The following is an 11,485-nucleotide window of genomic DNA, read 5'->3' on the forward strand; positions in this document are numbered from 1 at the left end:
TTTTTTTTGTGTGTGTTCTTTTCCTTTAAAGAAAAAAAAAAAAGGAAACAGTGAGAATTCACCACACTTTATGAACTAACTTTTTCACTTTTGGAACATATGTATCCTTTACTTTTTGACCTGACACTTATCTTATAATTAATTAAATACGTTGATGCAATTTGTATAAGATGAAACTGTCGTCCAAATCTAATGATTGTCTATCAAAGCGTAAAAAACAACAAATACCATATATTAATCAGATACTAAAATAAAATAGAATTAATATTAAAAATACAAAATATATATCAAAATAAATTTCAGATATGAATTTTAAATACTATTCATATACCACTTTTATACGAAATAGATATTAAAATATATAAAATTGATACCAAAAATATGATTTTTATGTACCAAAAATAATTATGGATACTATTTATATACCAATTATATATTAAATATATTAATTGTATACTAGATATATGTAAAATATATATCAGAATATATAAAATAGATACTAAAGTATAAAACAGATAAAAAAGAAAAAATTATAAGTTAGGTGTTTTAATTTTTTTATTTTTTATTTTGATGTTTTAATTATTTTTTGTTCAATTAAGTGTTTGAACCTGTTAAAAATGTTTAATATAGTGTCTAGCACGTTTTACAGGTTAAAGTCTTTATTTGATTTATTTTGAATAGTAAACTGATTTAAATACCTTCATTTAAAATAATATTATATTACTTTATTTTTTTTATTTTTATCCATTTTCAACACTACTTTTTTAAAATTTTCTTTATTTCTCAAAAGATTAAAAAAAAAAGTAGAATTATTTATTTTTCTCGTTCATTCAAATAAAAATTAATAAAATTAAATTAGCAGGTTCAGACACTTGATTGAAAAAAAAAATTAAACATTAAAATAGACAAAATCGAAAAGTTAATACACTAAATTTGTAATTATCCCAAAAAGAATTTAAAATTTAAATATTATCAAATAGATACTAAACATATATTAAAACTTTTTAAAACATATGTTAGAATTCTTGAAAATAAATACCAAACAAATATAATTATAAAAAGAAAATGTTACTTTTTCCCAGACATTTCTAAAAAAACCTTATTATATTTATATTTTACAATTTCTTTTAAAATTTGAAAATGACATTTATGGAAGATATGGCGGGTTTTTAACAAAATTAAGATGGTATAAAATCAATTTTCTAAATAATAAATCGTTTACACCATATTTTTAAAAATATATACTGAAATTATAATAATTTATTTATATTTATATTTTGAGACATTTTATATATGAGCTTCTACAAACAAACATGACTTATTGCTACTGGTTAGAAGATTACAAAGTATCCATTGCTGGAAATTCAAATTTAGTTCTCTTATTATTTCCAATTGGACGACCCGTTAATCCAATTAACAGAAGATTATAAATGGATCCAATTTGATGCTCCCTACAGGACGCAGTCAGCAACAATATTTTTACTGTGACAACAAAATAGAATTAAGTTTGGTGTAAACGATTTAAAATATATAACATAAGAGACATGTAAAACGTTATTAAAAAAATAGTTGCAATAAATTCTCCTTTTAAAACAAGAACACCACAATGTGACTTTCATTTTCTTCATTATTTCAGACTCAAATTCAAATCTTTTAGAATACTATATGACATCAACAAATTAATTTTTAATTGGTTTCTTTTAGTTCTTGTGTAGTTTATGTTAAAGAAAGGCATATAAAGGTGATTAGATTATTAAAGATGAAAAGCATAAAAATATAAATATAAAAAATAATAAAAATACAAAAATAGAAAAAAGAAATCGAAATAAAAGATATATAAAAAATAAGGTAAAGATAAAAGAAATATTATATTTTTGTAAGAGTTTCAATAAATAAATAAAAAAAAGCATATGGAGTCTAATTTTCTAAAATTATGCTCATACTTTATATAAATATCTACAAATTGATTTTCTAATTATTTTTATTTTAAAGAATAGCGATATTGACTATGTTGATAAAATTAATTATAAATATAACCAAGAATAAATTATTTAATTTTTTTTAATATTCATTGCCTTAATAAAATCTTAAAATGTTAGAAATTTTATTAGAAAAAACACCAAAAATATTTTAATTGTTATTATTTTTAAAATGTGATAATTAATTATGAAATATATAAAATTCTATTAAATTTTATCTATAAATTCATTTTACATTATTATTAATAAATTAAAATTATTATTTTATTAATTAAAATAATAATAATAACAGTACAAAAACGCCTAAACAAATCTTCTTTTCTCGGTAGAATTGTGGAGTACAAACATTATAAATGTTTGATTCAACAGATTGAACTAGACAAAAAGAGAAGTTCAATGATCAAAAGGGGGAAAGTAAATGGAAGAACATTAATAAGCCAAAGATAACATGATCATCGATATAAATCAAGTCCGGAATTTGTACACATATTTAAACAAAGTTCATTCCAAGAAAGAAAATCTAAAAACACTCAGGTTACTTACATAGCAAAGCAAACAAGAAGAACATTAATTCTTAAACATGATGTTCCTGTAATGCTTCTTCCCCCCCATTTTATCTACGTACGATAATACTTCTTTTTATCTGAGAGTCATCACAGGCCATGAATTCACCCCGCCTGCTGGCAACAATGGCCTTACAATGGGGACTCTTCTCACCACTGAAAATGCTTCATTAAGACGCGCAGCACGGCTCATGAACTGAGACACCTTCTGCAGTCACAAGATTAGAATGAAACTCAGTATTCTTACAGAAATAAGAAATGGAGAACAGAAGGATTTGCTTATTTGATAAAGAGACTAAGCTAATAAAGTCTGCAATAGGTTTGAATCGAACAGTGTCAACAAGCCACATTTTCTCAACATGTAAACTACATAACCAAATTGCAATCCATTGTCTAGTAGAAAAAAGAAAAAGAAAAGGCTTTTCCAAAAGAAAAAAAAAAAACTTCTTCACTAAAAAGGACGAGTCTTAGACCACCCAAGGTACCTGACCTACGTCTGGATTCCCCCTGGGCACAGATTAAGGGCTTTGACAACTATGAAGTTAGAGCATCGTCATTCCTAAAGTCTAAATGTGCAGAAAGAAAACTGGAATCGTCCATCCATGGGATTTTACTGTCACAATTAACTTGAGAGAATTCCATAGCACCCCTTATATTCTGCTGCATGGACAACTTAATTGTAAAATCCCCACTCTCCATTTGTTGCGAGTAAAAATAAAACATTTTGAAAACTTTGATGACTGGAATCTATTCTTGGAGGGAGAGAGAGAGAGAGAGAGGGAGAGAGGCACAAAGATCTCAGCTAGCCACCTTAGGCACCTCCTGAATGATATCATATCTAAGTCCAAGAGTTCCTGTACGCAGAAGTACCAATAATGTCCTTGCTGCTTATAAAGACGAGTGGTAGACAAGGTTCCTATTGTGTAGTACTGGACATGTCTACAGCTTCTAACAAGGTGGAATTGCCATTCTTGACCATTGCGAACTGCTTGTGGCTCATTCTTTTCTGATATTAATAGCTTCCCAGTTGATCATATCCATCCCAAAGACAGCCTACAACATAGGGACCGCCATCTCCTCACATGTGCCAAGGGTTAGCAGATCTCAGCTAAAGCTAGGAAAGAAGGAAATCTCAATTGACTGATTCTTTTCTAAAATTAATAGCTCTCCAGTTGGTCATACTCACTCAAAGAGAGCCTACAACATGGGGACCGCTATCTCCTCACAGGTGCCAAGGGTTAGCAGATCTCAGCCAAAGCTAGGAAAGAAGGCAATCTCAATATGGTGCGAGTCTCCAAATAGCACCAACGATATCCACTCTTTTCTCTTGCTAAATCCAGTGATCAAAGTACATATTCACCAAAGGATCCCAATAAATAAATACTTGACCAATAAACAAATCCGTAATCGATATGAGCAAGCATCTGCTCAACAACTTAACTTAAATAATTCTATGGTTACCTTCTCTAGCACTCCACCAAGAGGAGCAAAGGAACATCTTATTAGCATCCTGGTTCTGAGGGAGATCGAAAATATGAAAATACTTGGATTTGCCTACTGCTATCAGGAGATCAGAATAAGTATATTCCCAATTCAGTAAGAAAGTATATGTAAGAAAAACTCCAATAATGGAAGGAAAAGTTGTAGTGGAAGCATATTTATCCAAAGCATGAAGGGCAAAAAATTCCTAGATATATGATGTCCCCGCTTTGCTTCCTATAGGATTTGTTGTAAAATTAAATCCAAAATATTGAGGTTGTAATAAGGCCAAAAAGAGAACGAACCCACCAAAAGAAAAAATTTCTTTAGTTAACCTTGCCCAACTATACAACCAAAAGAAAATGGAGGACTGTGTATCTGTTGTTTCTATTCCTTTACTGTGACTCTCCTTGCAAATCAAAATTGGTGAGTGGTTAAAGAACCTACGTCATTGCTCATTGGCGACCATAGTGCATGTTATTTCACTCCCAAATATTCTCTTACAGGTTCAAACTATGCCACGTGTTGCACAGTGTATGTTCACTGAAGCATTAATTGAAGCAATGCACCAAGTAAATGGAGATAACGGGAATACTAATATTCACAGTGGCAAATGGATTCTGACTCCATTGACATTTAAAGCAACCCTTTCATGCAACACTTTAGGTTCAAGAAGCTGATGGTACTGCTTAGTTTTAGAATTCTGAGCTGCTGAACCAGGTACTTTTAGTTGTTGAGGTTACCACAATTTTCAGGTCCCTCTTAGCTTTTAAGACTATTGACACTATAGTTTGCCGCAAGATAAAGGATGTGTTATGAGTGATTTCTAAGAGAAACAATATCATCCTTGATTTTCACTACCTCACTCCCTAGTAATCGACTAAATAAGAAATCATCATTTATCCACCAATTATTAAAACCCTTTCTGTGCATTACTTGGCCCTTAATTTCGTCAATTCTCATACTGTGTCCTTTGTCTGGTACCTCTTGATCCTGTGCAAGCAACTATCCTTCTATCTGCCCCAATATTTACCACAGATATACTCAAGTAATTCCAATTTTTGGACAATTGTGACTCCATGACAAATAACTTGTACATTTTCATATCCTGTTAGACAATAACGATACTTCCATATTTCACTTCTATTTCATCAAGAAAAGGGCCACTTCAAAAGAAAGAGAAATGGAGAGGGGTGTTATGTTTGACCACTATTTTAGTTCCAAGTCTATATGTTAAAGGCAGGACAGAGGTGTAGTTGCCTTGCACAAGATTAAGAATTCATGTGATAAAGATACGATAATACTGGAAATATTTGGAAAGAACGTTGTGATGAAGTATGATACTAGGAGTTAGAATTAGTGCAGCACATAAATGTCGGGTATTAATTTCGAATGAAATTAGAGCCAAAAGATCCTGCAAATACTATTGATGGTAACTCATGCTCGCAGTTAGCACTTCGCCAATCTGAAGATATAATCAACAAATAAAATGGCGAAATTATGTAAAAACTACTGACCTTGTCATCCACAGTAACCTTGAGTGGCAAGCTTCTTGTCTTGCGCTTCATCTTGTACAATCTCCGTCCCAAGATAACAAATCCCATCACAGCTGCAGCCATAGAGAAAGTCCAAACAGGACTAATTCTGAAAACACAGTATCTCAACAACTCAAAAGGGACCTTCCACCACACTACCTTCCTCTTCTCCTCATCACCTTCTGATTTCTTTTCTACAACTGCAACAACGCTCAAATTATCTTCTTTGGACGAATTTTCAACATTGGATTCACCCAAATCCTTATCCATACTAAGATTGTCTACAAAATCTCCAGTTCCCATTTCATTTTTCAAACTCTCTTCAAATCCCATTTCATTTTTACCTTCCAAATTACTAAGACTACCCTCAAAAGACTCAAATTTCCCTTCTGTATCATCCTTACATTCAATTTCTCCAATCCCCTGAAACCCACCTTCCATCTTCACATTATCAACAACACCCAATTCATTTTTCACATCAAAGTCACTAGCTTTTCTCTCATCAGATCGGTCGCTACCCGAATCAGACCAAAATTCACCAGAATTTGTGATCTGATTATACCTTGTCTCAGGGCCAGGATCAATCCAGCTGGGATTATCAGACTCAACAGAACCCTCATCACTAGCATCAACAACAGCAGCAGTTTTAGCATACCTACTATCATTTTCAAGAGAAAAATAATCTAACCTGAGAACACCTTCAGAATCAGCCTCAATTTCTTCCAAATTCCTTGAATTATTCACAGAATTAGGTGAATGAACCATGTCCGTATCAGAGTTTACTAGAAGCTCCCAGTCTTGAAATTCACCTGAAACCTCTCCTTCCATGATGATGATGATGATGGTGGTGATAAAGGGCTTTCCTTTTTGTGTTGAATCGGATGATCAGAGAAATAAAAGAACTTGTTAACCCTAATGAAAGAGGAAAGTGAGGCTAAGAGGAAAAAAGGTTCGTTTTTCTTTAACAGGGAACCCTTTCACATTGTTAGTTGGTCCCCTATCTCTAACCATTATTTAGAATTTTCTTTTCTTTTCCCTTACAATCAATCATTTGCTATAATTAAGGACATTACAGTTCATTTATAGTCAAAAAGAGTTCAAATTTCATTGGTTATGGAAAAGTATTAGTTTGTAATAAGCAATGTGTTCCCGACTCGTGGCAGATATTTGAGTGTTGGGATGCACTAGAGTTAGGCCTTTTTTGTTTGATTAAGGGAAGGATATATCCTTTCTTTAGACGAGAGGAAATCTAGAGTACATGAGGGGAAATCTAGACAAGTTGCTTACATAAAGTACAAAGGGATTGTAATAATTTTTATTTTATTTCTTTAAAGAAAATGTTTATTTCTTTTTTCTTTATCTTTTATAAGTGGCATTAAATATTTTTATAAAATTATTTTTTAATTCTGAAATATTAAAAAATAATTTTCTAAAAATATTAAATACCACATCAAATTAAATAAATAAATTGGATAGCGTTATTTTTTTTAATTAGCAAGTTAACTAAAAGTAGGTATTTCTGATAAGAGGAAGAAGAAGAAAAGAATTAATGGGATTGTCTACTTGTTGGATATCTCTCGACTCCAAACTGAAAAATCTTAATAGAAAATGTGCACTCTTTTTCCTTTGACATTTTAAATTGGTTTGTCCAACTATGTACCAAACAATAATACTTTCAACTCTAATAAAGTGTTTTTAAGATATAAAAAGAATAAATAATAGAGTATCTTTTTCTTTTTTTGGACAAAAAATAATAGAGTTTTTGGGTTTACTCAATTAATCATATTATGTTATGTTATAAATAGCATAATAAGTTAAGATTTGGTTTGATTTGATGGTTTCCTAGTTCACTAATGTGATGGGCATTGGCGGTAGGAGGGAGAGCTAGTAGGGGACTTGGCTCTAGAAATAGCAATGGATATGATATCTATTTAATAAAAGATATTAAAATTAATACAATTATTGGTTTTTTTATTTTAATTATAACTAATAATATAAATTGTATTTATAGATAAAATCTAATTGAAATTTTAATATATAATATTTTAAAATTAATAATAAATTAAACATTTTCAAATATTTTTTTTTTAAATAATATTTATTTGATTATAGATATAACTTATTAATTTATAAATTAATAAAAAATTATAAATTTAAATATCATGTATCAAAAATAAATATCCATTTTAAAATAAAACCTCTAAAAATAGTGACATATATCAAAATAAAAGTTTTCAAAATAAATAAATAAATATATATATATATATATGTCCAGCATGCTATCTGAACCAACTTAAATTCGATTATATTTTATACTTATAAATTTATTTGACAAATATTAACTAATAACCACTATCCTTTTCATTAGAAATTTATTTATATAAATAAATTTGAATAATTAGAAAGAAAATCTACTTAATATACTCTACAAAATAAATTTTTTTTAAAATAATGACATATATCAAAGTAAAATTTTTAAAAATAATAATGCATATAAAAAGTTTTATGTTTCGAGATATATATATATATATATTACCGACGTACTATTTTGTCACGACCCCACCCGTGGGCCCGTGACCGGCACTAGGGAATGGATAGGCTTAAGGCCACCGAAACCCGTAGTAAGCCTGACACTCACTGATTTAAACAAATCTCATCTCAAATTAATATTATTAAAACCATAAATTATCTTAATAGTTACACTTTACAAAATTACTTCGGTCTACCAGAAAGACTAGGCGAGACCCGAAGCTCAGAAAATTTACAACTGATACATCTACTAATTACTACTGCGGAGAATCTAAGATTTACCAATTTACATACCAAATCAAATACATCACCCGATGATGAAGGAGTTGGGTTACTGAATAAGAGTCGCAGGAGAACCAACAGTCACGAATCTGAAAAACAGTAAAAATGAGACTGTCAGTCTCGAGAGTGAGTTAAAATCATATATCTATAACAGTTTCAAATATCTCAATGTCACCTTATTTAATTTTAAAATAATTAATAAATCACGCGAACCATACGTGTCATGTTAAAACATATGTATCATGCTATGCTTAAACAAAATTTATTCCACATGCAACGGGACGGAATACTTCAGTATAACCCTAATCCCAACTCTAACATCTCGATTTATTTCAACACTTATATCTCAACTAACCTCAACTCTAACATCTCAAACCTCTCATTCCAACAGAGGCAAAGCTCGACCGGGGACCTTACCTCCGGTCCGGTCACTTAACTCTCGACCTTAGCCTTTCGGCTCTCTTATCCAATAAGATCGGTGCCCGGAGAGCATAGCTCGACCAGGGACCTTACCTCCAATCCGGTCACTTAAATTTCCAAATAAGCCGTGATGCTCGACCGGGGACCTTACTCCGGCAACCACACTCTACTAAGCCCAGAGAGGCGATGCTCGACCAGGCAGTCCTAATCTTTCTTTCTCAAAATTTTTACCTCTTTACCCTTTTCCTATCACTCTACGTATTATATTGGAACACTCATCCAACTCCTATGTTCTCTGTAGTCCCATCCCGAGTCATCATGCAATATTAAAATTGGTGATAAAGAAAAATATATTTAAATAATAATTAAAAGCATCATGAAAATAATGATAATAATTAAATGAAAATTAAAATTTCAAATGAATAATCACAGAGCAAATCAAATTTTATGCATGACACGTGCATAAGCGATATATGACTTTAACTCACAGGAATTAGGGCGACCTCCTAGCTCGCTCCGGTGCCTCGGTTGGAGCGAGCCGAACAAACGGACAATCTAGTCACGGAAAACAATTTATCAAAACGCTGAAACAATCGATCTTTAATCCTAGGTCTAGACACCTAGGACTGAATGTCTAAGAATCTCGACTTAAGATAATTCTACCGAAAATCCGTGAGAACCTCCCTACAACACGAACATTACCCCCGTAAAAGCGGGTCCAGGGACTGCCAGGAAAAATACTCCAAATACTTAACGATTCAAACAATAGGGTGGTCCCCGAACTTCACTATTTCCGACTCAAAAACACGACTATGGCAGTAAACCGAATTATTTTTGACTCACAATATCATCAAATACTCAAAATAATCCAATAGACACAATTAAACCAAGAATTTCAAAATTAACGGGCCAAAGAAATATTACAGGGCCTTTCGATCGCTCGGTGGAGTCCGATCGACAATCCGAACACACCATCGGACTCAAGCGTCGCGATGGCGATCCCCGCTTTCGATTTTCCGATCCGACACCCGATCGTCCGGGAGAAATTTGTGGACGATCACGGCCGTCGGTTTGCAAACGGAGCCGGTGCCATCGCGAAGCTTGGTGAGGAGAGTCGGGATACGTCCTCCGATCGTCCATCCTCCACCGGAGCTCGCCGAAAAAACCGAAAACACGCCACCGAACTCTCTCCGGCCAGCCAAAGGAAGCTCTCCGAGCGATCGCCAGATCGTGGGAAGGCCGAACAGGCTGGAACAAGCTCGGGCCGCCCACGTCGCGATTCAGCTTCCACCGCCACCAAGCCTCTCTCCTCCCTTTCTTCTTCTTCCTTCTTTCTTTTCTCTCTCCCCGATTTCCATTCCTTTCAATATCGACATTTGACCCCTGAACGTTTCCTTATTACAATTTGATCCCTCAACTTTCTTAATTACTTACAATTCCATCCTGCAGAATTCCAATTTAACCCCCAAACTTCTTTTCAGCCTTTCAATTAAGCTCCTAACTATTTAATTTGGGCCAAATCCGAATTATTGAAAATACACAATTAAATTAAATAATCAAATTCCAACTTAAAATTTAATACTACTAATCAATTATAATACCAATTTTCCCAAAATTCTTTTATTAAAACATCCTTTATAATTTCTTCCAAAATTTTCCAATATATAATTTTATTTATATAAATATGCATTTGGAAAAAAAAAATTTGAATAACCAAAATATAATCATTTCTCAAATAATTTACTTGAATAATTTCTTAAAATTTCAAACTAATTGGGTATAGAAAATAACTCATTTATTTGATTAATATTAAATTTTTCATTAAATCATTTCAAATTAAACCCAATAATAATGAAGCTAAAATTAACTTAAATAAAAACTCATTATTAAATATATAAAAATTTCGGGTGTTACATATTTGAACCAACTCAAATTCAATTATATTTTATATTTATAAATTTATTCGATAAATATTAACCGGATAGTGACAAACTCATTTATATAAATAAATTTGAATAATTAGAAAGGAAATTTACTTAATATACTCATTTAAGGTATATATATATATATATATATATATATATATATATATATATATATATATATATATATATATATATATATATATATTTGTGTGTGTATTACAGGCGTACTATTTGAACCAACTCAAATTTAATTATATTTTATATTTATAAATCTATTCAATGAATATTAACCGGATAGTGACAAACTCATTTATATAAATAAATTTGAATAATTAGAAAGGAAATCTACTTAATATACTCATTTAAGTTATATATATTGATGAAATTAAAAAATAAGATTTTAATTAATAGAACAATCTATTATAACAAATCAAATTATAATTAGAGAAAGAAAAATTAATAAAATCTAACTCACTCAAATAAAAATTAAAAATATTAGTGTAAAAGAGCTATTGTTACTCACCAATATAGTAATTCGTATTCTACCCGAAGCCATCAGGAATATTAAAAATTATACCTGAATTTATTCTAAATCTGATAATATACTTCTAGACTCATTCTATTATAATCGGGTATAAATATATATTAAAAATTATATCTGAATTTACTCTTATATGTTCCTTCCCCTTAAAGATATTTTTAATTCTTTTTATTAATTTTATGATATTTTTAATACAATCCCTCTTAAAATCTAAACTTATGGCCTTTCAGTC

The 11,485-nt window shown here is 30.9% G+C and overlaps 1 protein-coding gene across 1 annotated transcript; it reads right to left on the minus strand.

Moving 5' to 3' along the window:
* Positions 1 to 2,412: 2,412 nt before the first annotated feature.
* LOC8277156 lies at positions 2,413 to 6,588 on the minus strand. Its single transcript, XM_002525458.4, has 2 exons — positions 5,539 to 6,588; positions 2,413 to 2,750 (listed from the first exon to the last, which is right to left on the minus strand). Exons 1-2 carry the CDS (start codon positions 6,382 to 6,384, stop codon positions 2,619 to 2,621), a joined length of 978 nt encoding a protein of 325 aa, XP_002525504.1. The 5' UTR covers positions 6,385 to 6,588; the 3' UTR covers positions 2,413 to 2,618.
* Between the last annotated feature and the right edge of the window lie 4,897 nt (positions 6,589 to 11,485).

Source organism: Ricinus communis, chromosome 2, assembly GCF_019578655.1.
Source record: "Ricinus communis isolate WT05 ecotype wild-type chromosome 2, ASM1957865v1, whole genome shotgun sequence".
Lineage (NCBI taxonomy): Eukaryota > Viridiplantae > Streptophyta > Magnoliopsida > Malpighiales > Euphorbiaceae > Ricinus > Ricinus communis.

What these genes read in the sequence shown, in the direction of transcription:
- LOC8277156 (XM_002525458.4), bottom strand. Translation starts at nt 6,384, where the DNA reads ATGGAAGGAGAGGTTTCAGGTGAATTTCAAGACTGGGAGCTTCTAGTA. An exon ending in AGGTTACTGTGGATGACAAG is followed by an intron (nt 2,751 to 5,538) that starts GTCAGTAGTTTT and finishes TTGTGACTGCAG; the next exon opens with AAGGTGTCTCAGTTCATGAG.